This window comes from Equus przewalskii, chromosome 10 (genome assembly GCF_037783145.1).
Source record: "Equus przewalskii isolate Varuska chromosome 10, EquPr2, whole genome shotgun sequence".
Classification (NCBI taxonomy): domain Eukaryota; kingdom Metazoa; phylum Chordata; class Mammalia; order Perissodactyla; family Equidae; genus Equus; species Equus przewalskii.
Window position 1 is genome coordinate 47,065,502 of NC_091840.1, and position 17,525 is coordinate 47,083,026.

At 46.8% G+C, this 17,525-nt stretch overlaps 2 protein-coding genes across 2 annotated transcripts in view; both read right to left on the reverse strand.

Annotated features, from left to right (window-relative positions):
* The window catches only part of TRPV1 (transient receptor potential cation channel subfamily V member 1), a 40,151-nt gene extending 37,337 nt beyond the window's left edge, over nt 1-2,814 (reverse strand). Inside the window, exon 1 of the mRNA XM_070560887.1 lies at nt 2,693-2,814. The gene's annotated coding sequence lies outside the window, so the exon portion shown is untranslated. The remainder of the gene's footprint in view (nt 1-2,692) is intronic.
* SHPK (sedoheptulokinase) overlaps nt 1-17,525 on the reverse strand; it is a 28,864-nt gene that overhangs the window by 6,759 nt on the left and 4,580 nt on the right. Inside the window, exons 2-6 of the mRNA XM_070560899.1 lie at nt 16,023-16,164; nt 8,301-8,484; nt 7,594-7,746; nt 6,465-6,640; nt 2,693-2,893 (exon numbers count right to left, since the gene is read on the reverse strand). Of these exons, the coding sequence (XP_070417000.1) occupies nt 2,693-2,893; nt 6,465-6,640; nt 7,594-7,746; nt 8,301-8,484; nt 16,023-16,164 (856 nt within the window). The remainder of the gene's footprint in view (nt 1-2,692; nt 2,894-6,464; nt 6,641-7,593; nt 7,747-8,300; nt 8,485-16,022; nt 16,165-17,525) is intronic.

Here is a 17,525-nt window from a genome sequence, read left to right on the forward strand (position 1 = left end):
GGGACTAGGACATCAACGTTATTCTAAAAACTCCACAAGTACTTCCAGTGTGCAGCCAGTGCTGAGAATCACCAACCTAGAGTCACCGAGGGGTCTCATCGCAGCACATTTAACTCAGACCAACTCCACTATACACGCTCAGGAATGAGCGAGAGAGAAATAATTTAAATATCATAGCCAAAAATTTGATCAGCAGAACTCTAGTTAATTATAGCAGAACGAATATGTGACTTTCATCTCCCTCTAGAAATTCTACTAAAATATCAGAAAAACCGTGCACTTGGTGAATAACCTATACATGTGTATTTATAAGTATATAAATCCGTAGGACTGCGTCCTTGGAGGGAACTGCTGGATCAAAAGACATGCACATCCTATTCCCTCCTATTCCCACACAATGCATGAGAGTGACTGCCTCTCCTCATCCTAGAAAGCAGAGTGTTAGAAACTTATCAAAGAACAGATATAGAACGTAAAACCATCAAACTAATGGGAAAAAAGGGAAAGGAGATAAGACAGAAAAAGCAGATCAATCCAAGAGAAGGCAGAGAGACTAAGGAGATATGATGACTAAACGCAATGTGGCATCCTGGATTGGATGCTGGAAGAGGAAAAGGACATTAGTGGAAAAACTATTAAAATCCAAATGAAGCCTATAGTTAAAAAAAAAATAACATGCTTGTATTTCCTTAATAAAAATTCAAAAAAAATTCTAAGGAAATGTTAAAATAAAGTGTTCTTCCTCACTGGGAAACACTTGGGCCATGACCCAGCCCTAGGAGCTCCTCAAGGAAGGTGTCTACCAGCTGGAGGCTGGACAGACTTGGCTTCCAGCCCTGTCTCTGCGTCCGTCAGTTGGCTCACCACCTCATCTGAATCTATGTGGGGATTAAATGCTACAAGTCGCCAAATGTCCACACCATGGGCTTAGAATCACAGAACATTAGACCTGGGAAAACCTAGAAGGGAAGGGACTTGCCAAGGCCACATAATGCCCTGGGGACCAAGCTGGGAACCGAGGCCACTCTCCCGGGTTGCACCACCACACTATGCTTATTTGACAAGCATTTATGTCACACTTACCACGGGTCAGACGCCGTTCTAAGTGCTTTGCAATATTACCTCACTTAATCCTCAAGATGCTTTGAGGTAGGTACTAGGATGATCCCCATTTTCAGATATGGAAAGTGAAGCACAGAAGGGTTAAGTAACCTGCCCAAAGGCACACAGGAAGTGGCAGAGCTGGGATTCAAACCCAGGCCAGCCAGCTCCAGAGTGCCTGCTCTAAACTACCTCAGGAAAGTGGAACTCCCTGTTTTCCAAACCTGGAAGATAAAACAAACCTAGGGTATTCTGAATAAATAGAGTGAGAGTTTTATTTTTGTATGTTATGCTTTAATATTTCCATTCTGGCTAATAAATGTGATGTCGTTTACCTGAATAAATTTTATTGTATTTGCAACTATATATTTTTTCAATCAAATGACATAATTGTAGAAATTTCATAAAAGGTTTAGTTACACAAAATACTAACCTTCAAAACACTCTCTATTTCATCAAAATAAGAACCACGCAAATGGAAAAGATTCTTCTTTTTGAGAGGATCTTACAGAGAAATTAAATATTACCACCTCTTTCAGGGGTAAGACAAATAGTCACTTCTGTATAAAGAGAATCACCAGTCTACTCAGTTAGCAATTGACAGACTGAGCCCAGTTAGACCAGTATCTAGAGAAAGGGCTTGCCTGAAGGTTCTGATGGCTGGTTCTGCATCTTGAAAACTTTTCCTGATGCAAGGCAAAACTAATCAAAGTTCTGTTCTTTAAACGAAGCAGTCCTGAGGGGACCCAAGCCCAGGGCACAGAACACCCCTGCAATCCTGATGTCCGCAGCCAGCCTGAAAGGTCCCATATGGGTGAGCAACACCTCTCTGCACAACCAGCATGAGCTTGCCAACGGCCTCCTGAAGCCTGCGCCTCCCCTTGTTACTATGTTCAATGTTTCCTGCAATGACCTGATTTTGAGCTCCTACAGGTGACCAATGCATCTGGGGAAGATGATTTCCCTAGACCTGGACAGTGGACCAGAAATTTCATTTCTACCTTAAGTGCTGGGGAAGAACCCTCTCCTGGAAGAAGGAGGTCACATGTTTCCCTGTAAATGCGGGGCAGAGGAAGCCTGCTCAGTTCTACCCAGAAGAGAGCAGGAAGGCATCAGAGTTTCCAGCGACCCACCAAGAAAGGGAGTCAGGAACACCTCGCCAGGAATAAGCGCTCAGAGCATTTTACAATACTGTAAAATACTGGGAGTCTTTTCACTCGCTCATGTCTGATCACTGTATTTTCAGCTGTCAGTAGTCCTCAGAAGGAAAATCTCGAATGCAAGGGACCCAGGGGCTCACTGACAGAGAAAGTGACACAGGGGGCAAGGGCGAGCTGGGGGACTACTATGATACTCCACAGCCAAGGTTGGGGGAGAAAGCGCCCCCTCTGAACAGAAAGTAGGTGATAGCGGTTCAGAAGATGAGAGGAAAGAAAGCTACAAGCTCAGATCTAAGGAAGGAAGGAATGTGCTGGAACCTGGCTGGGTCTGAGACATGAATCTAGAAGCCTAAATAGCACATTCAGCACCAAGACACTGCCACATAGAAAGGACAAGTGGGGAACACACCGCTCTGTGGGCCACACCTTACCTAGATCCGCCATCCACTGGACCAGCATGTGGACAAACGTGGTCAGCACATTGCCCCCATTGAGTGACGCTGCCACTGCCAGGTAAGTCCTGTCGAAGTACGGGAAGTAGGCGACTGGAGCTGCAGGGTCTGGGGTCTGCGCGGGCTGGAACCCTGAAGGCATGGAGGCTGCCAGCTGAATCGAGGTGCTGATGTTGAGAACTGGGGTCCAAGGAAGCAGAGGTTAGGCCTGTCAGGCTAACTCGGAGGTCACAAGTCACAACAGTGCAGGGGGAGAGTATGACGGTTCTGAAAGTATGTCTAGAAATTCTTTGATGCTCCTCCTTTCAGGAGGCAGAGCCTAATTCCCCTCCCCCTGAGTATGGGCTGGACTCAGTGACTTGCTTCTAAGAGGATAAAGCAGAAGCATCAGTGTGTGACTCTGGAGACCGGGTGATAAAGAGGCGCTGCTGCTGCTGTCTTGGATCACTTGCTCTGGGGGAAGGCAGGTGCCACATCATGAGCGGCCCGATGGAGAGGCCCACGTGGCAAGGAACTGAGGCCTCCTGCCAAGAGCCACACAAGTGAGCTGAGAATTGTATCCTCCAGGCCTGGTCAAGCCTTCGGATGACAACACTCCCAGCCTGACTGCAAGCTCAGGAGGGACCTCGAGCCAGACCATCCAGTCACACCCAGATTCCTGACTCTCAGAAACTGTGTGAGATAATAAACGTTTGCTGTTTTAGGCTACCAAGTATTAAGGTAATTCATTACACAGCAATAGACAATGATTTACAGAGTAAGACTTCAGCCCAAGCGTTTTATTTTCTGGGGAGGTTTCACTCCTTTTCGGCAAGCATCACTTCCTTCTCGTTTCCAAGGTGCTCCCTTCACCTCCCCCCACCAGCAGGGCAAAGCTCCCAGACCCAGGAGAGGCGATGATTTTCTCCTCTGGATCAAGGCCAGGACTGTTCCAGGGGTCTTTTCTCCTCCTTTTCTCACGAGACCTGGCCAAAAAGCCTGTTCTTCTCAGTCTGTTGAGGGCCAAACTAACGGAGATCAGCATTCAACCTTCTCACCTCCCGGGGGGTCAGAAGCAAGGAGAGCAAAAACATGTCTCAGAAAGCCAACGATCTTTACTTTCTGCCACACCAAGTTTTTCACCATGACTATAAACCAGAAGCGACATACCTTCCACTCATCCCCTTGAGTGGAGATGCCCAAGATGGGGACCGACCAGCTTTGACCACAGACATGGCACTACTGAGCACAGGCCAGCAGCCCCAATCTGGAACCAGAGACTATCACCAGCTCAGAGAAGAGGGAGCCTAAATCTTAGCTCCTTCCCATTTGACTAGCCCCTCACTCGCCATACAGAAAGCACATTTACATCCAGGTACAGGACAGCTCTCTGGGCAGGGGAACAGCCTAAGATTTGAAAACCACCGAGTAGGAGGAAAGAACCAAGCTCTTTACAGGCACCATCCCAACTGCGCCATGAGAAAGGCATCATCACCCTCATTTTGGATGATGACAAGGGCTCAGGAAGAAATGCAGCCTGCCCAAGGTCACAGCGGAATAAGCAGAGGGGCTGAAATTCCAACCCAGGCCCGCAGGCTGGACTCCAAAGCCCAGTGAGTTCCCTGACGTTCATGCTTTGACATGAGGGGACATAAGGCAAGAGACGGGGCACTGGGGAAATTAAGTCACAGAAAAAACTTAGTATATTTGCCTGGGGCATTGATTTTAGTTGAAAATTTGGGAGAAGATTTTGAACTTTCTTGGCCCTAAAAGATTTTATCAGATATATATGCAAACAGGATTGGCAGAATTTCACCTTTTCCTCTCAGCTAATCTTGCATTAAGAGGAATTGCTACCAAAAACAAAACAAAAACAGTCGCTTGAAATTTTATTGTTTAAGAATGTAATGAAATAGGAATAAACTAGTATACAGAGGAGAGTGCTAGTTGGAATTTTTAAAATCAGGGTTGAATTGTAGTAGTTCCAACTGATGGAGGGAAAAAAGATGTGCTGACAAAGAGAAGCTGGGTAAGATGAAGGAATTCTCTGTTTCCCTTGATAACAAGGCGGGGCTCCCAAAATAGACTCGCTCAGCCAGGCTGCCACGAGGATCAGATGAAACACACATCCTGCAACCACCCTGCTCAGGCAGGCGGGCCCAAATCCTACCCTACCCCAGGGATGGGCAAATGACAGCCCACTGGCATATCCAGCCCGCCATCTGTTTTTGTAAGGCCTAGGAGCTAAGAACAGCTTTTATATATTTTTTTTAAAGATTTTATTTTTCCTTTTTCTCCCCAAAGCCCCCTGGAACATAGTTGTATATTTTTAGTTGTGGGTCCCTCCCACAACTTTAGTTGTGGCATGTGGGATGCCGCCTCAGCATGGCTTGTTGAGGGGTGCCATGTCCGCGCCCAGGATCCGAACCGGCGAAACCCTGGGCCACCAAAGTGGAGCACACGAACTTAACCACTCGGCCACGGGGCCGGCCCCTACATTTTTTTTAATAATAACTTTATTGAGACATAATTAAAATAAATTCACCATAAAACGCACCATTTTAAAGTGTACAATTCAGTGGTTTTCAGTATATTCACAGAGTTGTAAAACCATCACCACCGTGTAATTTTAGAACATCTCCGTCACTCCAAAAAGAAACCCTGTACCCACTAGCAATCACCCCCCACACCAGCCCCAGGCAACCATGCATCTACTCTCTGTCTTAGGGATTTGCCTGCTCTGGACATCTCACAGGAATGGAACCATACGCTATGTGGCCTTTTGTGATGAGCTTCTATCATTTCTTTCACTTTCACTCACATGTTGTGGCATTTCAGGCGTGGGGATATAACCCATTTTTTAATCCATTTATCAGTTGATGGGCATTTTGGTTGTTTCTACCTTTTGGCTGTTACGAATAATGCTGCCAGGAACATTTGTGCACAAGTTTTTGTGTGGACATGTGGCTTCTCTTGGGTGTCTATCTAGGAGTGGGATTGCCAGGTCACAGGTAACTCCATGCTTAACTTTTGAGGAGCTACCAGACTCTTTTCCAAAGGGGCTGCACCATTTTACAATCCTAGTAGCATGTTCTTACATTTTCAAATTGAAAAGAAATCAAAAGGAGAAGAATATTTCACAACACATGAATATTATATGAAATTCACATTTCGGTGTCTAAATAAAGTTTTATTAGAACACAGCTGTGCCCATTCATTTATGTATTAGCTATGGCTGCTTTCAAGCTCCAACAGCAGAGGTAAGTAGTTATCACAGAAATTATATGGCCCACAAGGCCTTAAAACATTTACTATCTGGCTCTCTACAGAAAAAGTTTGCCAACATCTGCCCTAGACTCCTGCCTCCACCTCACTGTGACTCTTACACCAAATACAGAAAAGACTCTGCACTTCTACTCAGATCAGACAGAACTTTCATTGACAAACATGCAATAAACAAAAACCCTAATCTACTCATCTATTTTCTTGGTCATGAAATGACACAGAAACCAGCCAACCAGAGAGAGGCATTCCTCACCTGGCCCTAGAGAGGAAAGGCACAGACTGGGGTCTGGGACAGGACTTGCCCTGCGGGATTGTAAGCTCCCTGAGCAGGGGCTTCGGCTGTAGGGACGAGGGTGTTTTTCCTGTTTACAGAATAACGAGCAGCAGGATGCTGAGGCTGCTGGTCATGTGTGCCCCTCCGACCCTCGCGCAGAGCTGGGGCTCAGGAGGCAGCAACAGAAGTGTGAGGAGGGAACAAAAGACTCACCTGCATCTGTCCTTCGGGCCATACAGGAATAGACGGAGGCCTGTAAATCACCCAAGGCCACACCCACCTGCGTCCCCTTTGGGATTTCAAACCAGGCCCGGGAAGTTCGGCCTGCCACGCTGCCCGGCTCGGCAACATCTGGGAGCAGGTGGACAGGAAAGCCTGAGGCCCTCAGTCTGCAAACCAAAAGAGGACAGAGTATTTACCTGGTGCTTGGCCTTCCATTTCTGGTTGTTTCCAGGAAACTCAACAAACAAAAGCGCTCGAAGATGCACATACGAGAAGGGAGAGTAGAACAGTGTTTTCACAGAGGACCTCTCTGGCTTCTTTAAAACCATGAGAAATAGGGTTGGGTTTTTTAAAGAATGAACACTGGCTTTCAAAAGTTTGCAATTGGCCTTCCAGGGAAGAAAACAACCAGTTTAAGCAGGAGTGATCGGGCAGGATTAGATAAGAGCCAGGCATCATGGCATCGGCCTCTTGATTTGAAGGGAACACAAACCCTCTGCCGAGGGAGGCAGTTGGAGTGCAAAGTCCCAGTTGGTTAGCACAGGCCAAACCAAAGTCAATCCTGAGTCTAAATGCATTCATCACTCGGGGTTAGTGAACATGGGGCTGTCAATCGTATAAAACATGCTGGAAAGTCCTTTACCTGAACTAGCAGGTGCTTTTTGTTTTAGTACAGAACTCAGAGTTTGGGCCCTGAAGCGAGTGAACTTAAAGGGCACTGGACTTCTGGACCTGAAAAGGCAAATGATTGTTTAAAAAGAAATTAAAAGGCATCCCTCGAGCCTACTACTTCCATTTCTTAACCTTATTTTAAAACTTATTACAGAGTGAACGTTCTTTGAAATCTATAGGCTGGGCCTGGGTCACAGAGAGCTGGGGAGCCTACTCTAGGGCTGGGCAACTGAGGAGGAGCAGGACAGCATGGTGAGGGGGACAGCACCCCTCTCCAGGGGCTTCACTTACAGCCAGGCCCACCCACGCCCAGTGACTGGAACAGGTTGGAACCTGATTCCTGGCCTCTGGAAGTCTTCCGCTGTTCCCAAATGGGAAAGCCCACTGAAGCTCTCACTCTCGAGATTCTGCCCTTCAGCCTGGAGGCAGCCTGCAAGGTTATACTCACATCTCCAAGTTCCAGCTTTGGCTCTGGGTGTTGAAATATCCCCAGCTCGCGGCATTCTGGTCGGACATCAGGGGTCTTCGCAAGCCACACAGCATGGCAACCACATAGTCACTGATGGTGCCAGCTGCATCATAGAACTTCAGGAACTCTGGGCTGTTTTTCATACCAAAAACAAGTCAATGTGGTCTAATATTGATTTGAAAGCATGTGCTGCACCTAGCTGTGGACAGTGTGGACTAGGCTGGCATAGCTGGGTGGCAGCCACAACCCCACATGCTGCGGCTGCCCCCTAGCTGGACCTCCCAAGGTGAGGACCTCTAGCAGCTCCAAGCAAAGCTGACTGGAGTCACTCTGAGGGGAAGGGACTCAGGAGAGGATGCACCATGCCTGGGAAAGCAGGACATCGGCCATTCTCAGCAGCCCTGACCCCACCATGAACTCACAATGTGACTCTTGGCAAGTCCCTTACCCTCTCTGGCCCCTTCTTTCGCCCTCTGGGTTAGAATCAGATAAACAATAGAGAGCCCTTTGCGAAATGAAGCAGCTCTGGGCCAAGTCTAGGTCCTGTGATCACACCTGTGCTGGGGCCACACTCACTGACAGACAATCCAGTGTGTGGAGTGATGCTGACAGCTAGAGGAGCAGACCCCTGGCCACTCTCATTCCCCTTAAATCCAGCACCCGATTCAAAGAACAGTTGTCCATACCTATTTTTCAAAAGCCAGAAGATGACTGCACAGCCAAACCCCGTGGCCACACTGAGATGGGACTCTGGCTGGGGCAGAGAAGCCAGGAACCCGCTGCTACACCGGCCATCCTGCCATGTGACCAGGTGGCTGACGGTTCCGGGCTTGAATAGAGGGGCAGCCCCTCCCTCTGTCCATTCACAGCCTGGAACAAAGGAAATTACGGAAAATGGAGAAAAGACCGGCACCAGTATGTCCTTGAGGCTGCTCTGTCGGTGAGGCTATAGCACAGACATTACCACCCATGATAATGCTTCACTCACACACATGCGTTCTGACATCAGAGCACCTGGGTTGAGTTGCTGGCTCCGCCACCAAAGGCTGTGTGACTCTGGGCAAGTCGCTTCCTCCCTCCCTTTGTCCCACTTCTTCTACGTTCCTTTTCATTCATTTTTTTAAGTTGATATTGCATCTCCCCCGACCCCATAAGAAAACAAGTTTGGCACACTCTCAAGTCCCTTGGTCTCTGCCCTTCCAGCCCTCATCATGATGATGTTATCTAGACTTGATTCTGGATGATTACGGATATTTTTTCTCTTTTCCTTTGGTCTTAGCTAATTGATTTTTAGACATCAAACTTTATCAAGGAATCTGGTCATACTCACTTCCTTTATCTCTTGGAACACCTTCTGGATTTTTCCCTGCTCTTACTTAAATATTTCACCCAAAATTGTTTCCAGTGTAGGTCTTTCTGTGGCAAAGCATCTGGAGACCTATATGTTTCAGAATATTTTTCCATAGCCTCATATTTGAATGATAGTTTGTTTAATCAGTTATAATACTCTAGATTCTAATGTCTTTTTCTTTAATACTTAAAAACACTATTTGTGGATTTGTGGTAGATTGCCACAAATTCCTTGCTACTCCTCCCATTAAGAGTAGTCTGAATCCTCTTTCCTTGAATCTGGGCCGGGCTTGGTGATTTGCTTGACTAAGAGAATGTGGTGGGAGTGACATCCTAGGACTCCCAAGACTAAGTCATAAGAAGCCTTGCAGCTCCCACCAGAGCCCCTTGGAGTGCTCACTAGGGGGAAGCCAGCCACGACATAAGAAGTCCTACCACCCTGAGGCCAGCATGCTGGAGAGACCATGTGGAGAAGTCACATGTAGGCATCTGGCTGGCCCCTGCTGAGCCCTGCCTTCCAGCCTTCCCAACCAAGGCACCAGGCATTGATAGAGCCATCTTGAACCTTCCAGACCAGTGTGTCCATCAGATGAATACTCCCAAGTAACCTCCATCAATTCCATGTAGAGTAGATCAGTCAGCTAAGCCCTGCCCAATGCCTGCCCCCAGATCACAGGATATGATAAAATGGTTGCTGTTTTCAGTCACCGAACTCATTCCATTGCCTTCTTACATAGAACGTTGCTGTTGAAATGTTCAATCTGCTTCTGATTCTTTCATAAGGGATCTGATCTTCTGCCCTGTAAACTTTTGGAATTTTCTGTCTTTGAAATCCTTAACACTGCGCTATAATATATCTGACTGTGGGGTCTTCCTTCTCTCTCCTCTGTGACATTCTATGGGCCCTTTCAGTCTAGGGTGTTACATCCTATTTTGTCAATTATGGGAAAATTTTCTCCATTAATTCTTCAATTATTTCCTCTTCCACCACTTTTATTTTTCCTTTTCTGGGTCTATCATTCAGAGGCTAGTTCTTCATTTTGTACCCTCAATATCTCTTAGCTTTTCTTTTACATTTTCTACTTCTTTGTGCTTTCCTTCTTCCTTCTGAGAGATTTCTTCCATCTAATCTTTCATTCTCTAATTTGTTTTGAAGTTCTATCCATTCTGTTATGAACCCCATCTATTAATTTCTTTATTTCAATTATATGTTTCAAACTTCCTATTTCTCCTTGGTTCTTTTTGTTTTCTTCTTATTATTTCATTGCAAATATCCTCTTTTAACATCTTTTAGTATGTATGTCAAGCTAATTTTAAATTCTTCGTCTGTCCATTCTAATAGTTTTGCTTCTGATAGAATCGCCATCAAATAACCCAGCACAATATTTTTCCTATGAGACAGTTATGCTCTTCAAATGTTGTCCTGGTCCACGAGCTCATTTTGCCCTAGAGTGATGGCTACTCTGTCAGGCAATGTAAATGGGCCAGACCTCAGTCCTGCCAGCCACAAGGGGCTGGGGAGGATGGATGAGTCATGAGGTGGATCCACAGCTAATCTATCCCCCCGCACCACAAAAAGTCTCCACAAGTCAGGGCTTCCCCTCTGTCCCCCAGGAAAAAACAATGCCATGAGGGTCCTTAGATCACAGGTCACCAGCCCTGGGTTTTGGGGAGGGACACCTGCTTTTCTCTGCAGCCTTGATTTTATTCTGAGTTCCTGTAGGTGTGGGGACAAGCACTGTTTGCCCGCAGCCATGGCAAGCCAAGGGAACCAGCAGTTCCCCTCCTGGTTTATCCTCCCACAGGCAAAGTTGGCTGCCTCTTGCCCCAGACCCAAGCCATCAACCCACACACCCCAACTCAAAACAACCCTGTCACCCCTGGCTTTCTCACAGTGTCTCTCCTTTCCTTTGTGTTTTTCTCTATGGTTCCTCTGAAACTGATCTTGGGGAAAGAGTCAAGCTAGTTCATCAGTCTTGGTGATGACTGTACCTAGAAGTCTAGAGGTAGAAGTCACTTATAACTCTGTCTCCTGGATCCTAGTGGCTTTCCTGCCTGTGTGTTGACTTTACTTTCAGGCTAGTAGTGAGGAAAAGGGTTAGGGTTGTGTGTTGTGGGTGCTGTGTGCATATGGTTGTGTGTATTAAATGAGTTAACACATGTAAAGCACTTAGAACAGTACCTGACACATAGTGAGCACTCAGCTAACATTAGTGATGATGACAATGATAACGAACCTGTACCTTCTAAACTCTGTCCAGGGCAAAGACTTTCCCAGCAGCCTTTGAGAAAGAGAATACACTCCTTGACATATCTTTTTGTTATCTCTTCTCCTCATACAAGGGATATTTCCCACACCTCCATGCAACATAAATATAACCACTGCAGCAAAATGGGAAAAGAATGTTGACATTAAGTGCCAGTTGAGAAAAGTTATCAGCAATTGAGAACACTCCAGATCTAAAGGACGGAGATGAGAATGTGGCCCCACCGCAGAACGGTGCCCGCCACGAAGCAGGGCCAAGCCTCACGTAAAACTGTTTCACGGCTGTGTCTCATCTCAGACCCCAGATTTGGGAGCCAAGACCATTATATTTTCCTATAAATTTGCTCATTAAGCACCAAAAAAAGAGACTTAACTGCCCCTCCTCCCTTAGTTCCAGGCCATGAAATATCCATCCGTTCATTCATACATGCATGATTGAAAGATATATTCACTGAGCATCCAGTATGTATTAGGCTCTAGCTCTAGTCCCTGAGAACACAGTGGCGAACGGGGAAAAGTCACCGCCTTCATGAAGCTTCTATGCTAGGACTAGAGAACATAAACAAGCAGATACATAATACAAGCTACTTTCAGTTGCTGTGAAGAAATACACAGCAGGGTGAGAGGAAAGAGGGATGGGTTGTTGGAGGGTGATCAGGGAAGTCCTCTCCGAGATGACGCATGAGGAGGGACCTGAATGGAGTAAGGGAGTGAGCCATAAGAATATCCAGGGACCGTGCTGCAGGTAGGTGGAACAGCCAGGGCAAAGGCTCAGAGGGATCTTGTCAAACTGTGGTTAGCGTCCCCGGCCAGGACCCGGAGAGTAGGGAGGTGTGTTACAGGAGCACAAACTTGAAGTGCATTAAGTTTCACCTGCGGACATGGGTATGGCTCCCCCACAGAGTAGTCTACCCTCACAACTACATTTCTACCTAAATCTAAAGCTGGATCTCTGCAGCTTTTTTCCAACCCCTTTGCCTGATTCCAAAACTCTTTTGATCCTTTATTTTTTATTTTCGGACTATCATTTTCATTTTGTTTGTATTATAAAACAAATATACAGTTCTTACCACATACCAAGTATTGTTCAAAGCACTTTAAAAATAGTAACTCATTTAATCTACGTAATAGCCTTATAACGTAGCGTGGTAATTATCCCCATTTTACACATAAGGAAAATGAAGCACAGAGAAGTTAAAAAATTTTGCCAGAGGTCACAGAGTTACCAAGTGGTAGAATCAGGATTCAAATCCAGGCAGTCTGTTCCAGAATCTGGCCTAATGGATATTTTTTTTCACTGTTTTTTTCTTCCTTCTTTTTTTTTTTTTGCAAAGAATTTAAAATTTTTTTTATTTTTTCATTACAGCAGTGATAAGTAAATGCATTCTCAATATAAAATGTTCAAATATTACAGATAAAGCAGAAGGCCTGCCTGGCCATCCCCACCTGAGTCACTGTTAGCACTTGCTGGGTAACCATCTAAAGTTTTCACACTCACGCAACATGTTTAGTTTTGTTTGGTTGACTTGGGTTGGGTTTTGTTTTATTTTGTTTTTGTCTACTTTTTAAAAACAAATAGTACTATACTATGCTGTACTGTATTTATTTTTCTAGGGGTGGTTTTTTTTTTTTTTTTTTTAGATTTTTTTTTATTTTTTCCTTTTTCTCCCCAAAGCCCCCCAGTACATAGTTGTATATTTCTCGTTGTGGGTTCTTCTAGTTGTGGCATGTGGGACGCCGCCTCAGCATGGTCCGACGAGCAGTGCCATGTCCGCGCCCAGGATTCGAACCAACGAAACACTGGGCCGCCTGCAGCGGAGCGCGCGAACTTAACCACTCGGCCACGGGGCCAGCCCCTCTAGGGGTGGTTTTTATCATCCAACAACAGGTTCTGGAGTTCTTTCCTTGTCAGTATACATGAATGCACCTTATTCTTTTTAACTACTGCACATCGTTCTACTTCACAGGCATACCAACATTTATTTAACCATCCCCTGTGGCTAAATGTCATAGTTTCACTACCATAAACAAGGATGCAATGAACAACCCCGACTAGGCCTCCTCGTGCACGTACTTATTAAAGTACTTTTCCTGAGCAGATCCCAATAAGTGAGTTGCTGAGTCACAGCAGCTGTCTTATTTTTAATAGGCCCCGCCAAACTGCCCTCCAAAACGGTTATGCTAATTTACATTACCAGTAGAGCAATTTAAAAGAACCAATTTTCCACCCACTTTGCCAACTCTTGACATGATCAAACTTTGATTTCTTACAATCAGTGGGTGGGAAATGATTTCTCATTGCTGTTTTCAGCTGTGCTTCCCTAATTACTAAGACATTGAGCATCATTCCATATGCTTATTAGCCATTTGTATTTCCTCTTCTAGGAACTGCCTGTCCTATCCTTCGCCCATTTTTCCAAAGGGCCATTTGTCCTTTCTTTCTTATTAGTTCTTTACATGTACCCACATTCATCCTTTGTCTACTACACACTAGCAAATATTTTCTCCCAGTCTGCTGCTTCCCTTTCAGCTTGGTTTTATGATCCCCACTTCTCTCCTGCTATCACTGAGTCTGAAAATGGAATGTGGAAACAGGTGTAACCACAGGCCTCTCGGAAGACACTAGTCACTCCCTTTGCTCTCCAACTGGCTCGCCTGTGCCCTCGTGGAAGCACTTAGCTCTCTGCTCGGGTTACTGGTGCCCGTCTGTGTCGACTGCATTGAGTGTGCCCAGGAAGGTGGGGGCTTCATCCGCTCGTTTCTATGTCTCCCATGGGGCCCGGCACAGACCCTTATATATTGTAGGTACTGAAACCAACTGAATTAAGGCCACCATTAAAAGCAGAACAACTTGATCCCGAATATGATTTCACTCAACTTTGGTAAGCTGGTATCATCATGGTCAAAGAGTGGCTCTCCTCTTTCCCAGAAATGAAAAACAAAACAAGAAGGCATGCGGGCTGGCTCAATGAAATATTAAGCAGCTCCCTCCAAGGCTAGGGGCGATGGTTTGTGTGGTTGTTACAGAGTCCAGGAGACGGGCAGAAAGGAAGGCACGTGACCAGACCACAATCATTAGATCTCTACTGTCCTCTTTGGGAAGGGTTTTAGTATTAAAAGGACATTTATTCTCATTAATGCAAAATTAAGGAGTTTAAAAAGCTTTTACAACCTAGACTCCCTCTGAGACGTCAGTTCCAACACCCTAATCGGCCTTCTGCTCCTGCTACTGCTTGGAGCCAAGCAGCTCCTTTGGGCCCAGCTGGCCTGACAACAGGCAGACGTGAGGGAGGAGGGGAGAGAGCGAGCCTGTGCTGGCTTCTACTGTTACCCAGGCCCATCCTGAGGACTGATCAAAGGATGCATCACCAGACACCAGCCACACTGCTGAAAGGCAAGTGACCACTCTCTTGGCCCAGGGGACTTGGAATCACTGGATCTCCAGGCAGAAAGGGGCGAATCTAATGCTCAGATCCCCTTAGCTACAGCCCCCAAAAGTAGCCATCCATCCTCTGCTTAAAATGTTACCTGCAGTAAACTGTTGACATTGCTGAAGCTGGGAGATGGGTGTCAGTTCATAATACTGTTCTCCCTACTTTTATGTCTATATAGAATTTTTTATAATTAAAAAAAATTGGGCTGGCCCAGTGGCGCAGCAGTTAAGTTCACACATTCCACTTCCGCGACCCCGGGGTTCGCCAATTTGGATCCCGGGTGCAGACATGGCACCGCTTGGCAAGCCATGCTGTGGTAGGTGTCCCACATACAAAGTAGAGGAAGATGGGCACAGATGTGAGCTCAGGGCCAGTCTTCCTCAGCAAAAAGAGGAGGATTGGCAGCAGGTGTTAGCTCAGGGCTAATCTTCCTCAAAAAAAAAAAAATTTTTAATGCTTGCTGTAACAGAAGCTCACAACTCCTTCCTTGGACACTCTGTTGGGCAGGGCCTCCCTTCACTGAGCTATCATGTCCTCCTCTAGCTCTGATCCTCCCAGAGGACTTTAAAAGCTCAGTGTCTGAAGTCAGACAGACCTGGATTCAAAAGCTGGAGTCGCCACTTGCTGCCACATGACCGTGAGCATATTATTTTAACCTCTCTCAACCTCAACTTCTCGTCTGCACAATGGGGACAGCAACGTAACCTACGCCATAAGGGTATTGGGAAAGTTCCATGAGATCATGCAGGTAACGTGCTTCGCCCAGCACCTGGCATGTAAAGTGCTCATTGCTGTTTTACTGGCTTATTTCTCCTCCAGGAGGTCAAACAGAACAGGTCACCCGCCTCAGCACTGTGGCAGACCTCCTGATAGAAGACAACCAACGAAACGGTGCTTAGCAACTGAGCCTATAAAAAGGACACGCCCTGGAATTTGAAAATCACAGACATCTGTGATTATGTTCAACAACAAACACTGTGCCCAAATTCAAGAGTTTCCTCTGTGTCCCGGCATATGCTACAGCTACACTAATCCCTTGGTTGTCGCCACTGATGCTCCGAGACACTGACACAGATAAAGAGAAAGCTGTGGAAGACCCACTCCACTGAATCCCACAGAGAAGGAGAGAGAACGCACTCTTTTCCCTCTCCTGCTCATGGATAACATGTGAATGGAAAGCTCGCTCACTCATTACACAGTTGTACAAGACAGGGTGTACACAAAACACGAGAGGCAGCATGTGCCGTTTCGTTCCCAGCGCAGGACAACCTGACCCTTTGCAGAGAGCCCTTGGCAGCACTTTTCTAGGTGCACAGTGACTGTTAACAGCATGTGATCACCCCCGCAGCCCTGCATACCTTGGCCTGTTTTCCAAAACATGACTCCATGCATCTGTCCTGACACTCCGATGCCACAGACTTTCCGGAGCTGTTCCCGGGGAAGGGCAGTAAGGCACTCGTTCAGGGCTTGGATGATTCTACTCACGTCCTGCTCCCGCCCCTGGAAACAGAAAAGGACACATTGGGCAGGGACACACAGACAGGGAGGGGGAGGAGGACAGAGGCCTCAAGGGACTTCCTGGGTGATGGCTGCCCAGCTAATTCTACCAGGGCACTTCTAGGACCTACTGACCGGCCTCAGGGTTGAGACGTGGGACCGAGGGTTCTCCACACCTCCAGCAGCGCCAGGGGTAGGAACGTGGGGGGCAAGGTTCCACTCCCCTCACAGGTGAGGCGCTGCTGCAGATGGGGCTCAGCAAATGGCCCAGGCTCTGCCCTCCACTGCAGGCGAGCCTGAGCTGAGAAAACCACTGCCCTCGCCCTACAGGAATCTACGGTCTAGCAGGGAAGACAGAAAAACACAAGAAAGACCATACTGAAAGGAGAAACAATAAGGGTCCTTGGCAAGGCACACAGAGCTTTGGGGCAGAAGGATGGAACACAGCAGGGAGCAACCTGGCAGGAGAGGTGCAGCCGAGAAAAGCCTCACGCACTGACGCCCTCTTGGGCCTAGTTCACCCATCTGGCAAACATTTCCAGTGCCCTGAGGGCCAAGCCCCGGACTCAGACACAAAAACCCATCTAGGAAAGGCAGGCAAGGAGAAAGCCCAGGGGACACCAGGGCACAGCACCAGCGGCATGAGCTGTGCAAATGGGTGGTGGGAGATGCAACTGGAAAAGAGGAAAGGCTGGGGCCCCACTGGCGGGCCTTGAACCCCACGGGAAGGGGCTCTTCCAGCCCCATTGGCAAGCCTTGAACTCCAGGGAGAGGGGCCTGTAATGGGAGCTCCTGGAGCTTTCTGAATGGGAAAGTATCATCATCAGACTTGTGTTTTCAGAGACACGTTGGGCAGTGGTATAAGCTGCACAGAGAGAGACAAAATGATGGTGCAGACAGATTTTCTGGAGATGGGAAAGATTTAAGAAAGTCAGGACCATCTTTTCCTGATTTGCCTTTTCTTCTGACTTCCTGCCTCCTTGATATCTCTAGGCAGAATAACCTTGAAAGATAAAGTCATGAGAGATAAGCAGAAGGTAATCACATATGATATTATTATTGGTAAGAGTTGAGTGTTCTTAAGCAACAAGAATATGAAAAGAATGCAGGATTTGGAGAAGTTCAAAGTCGTTGGAGTCAGATGGGAAAATGCATTTAGATAGCTTAGAGCTAAAGAAATGCCAACTCCATGGGGCCAGCCCTGTTGCTGAGTGGTTGAGTTCATGCACTCTGCTTCAGCAGCCCAGGGTTTCCCCAGTTCAGATCCTGGGCACGGACATGGAACGGCTCATCAGGCCATGCTGAGGCGGCATCCCACTTGCCACAACTAGAAAGACCGACAACTAAAATATACAACTATGTAC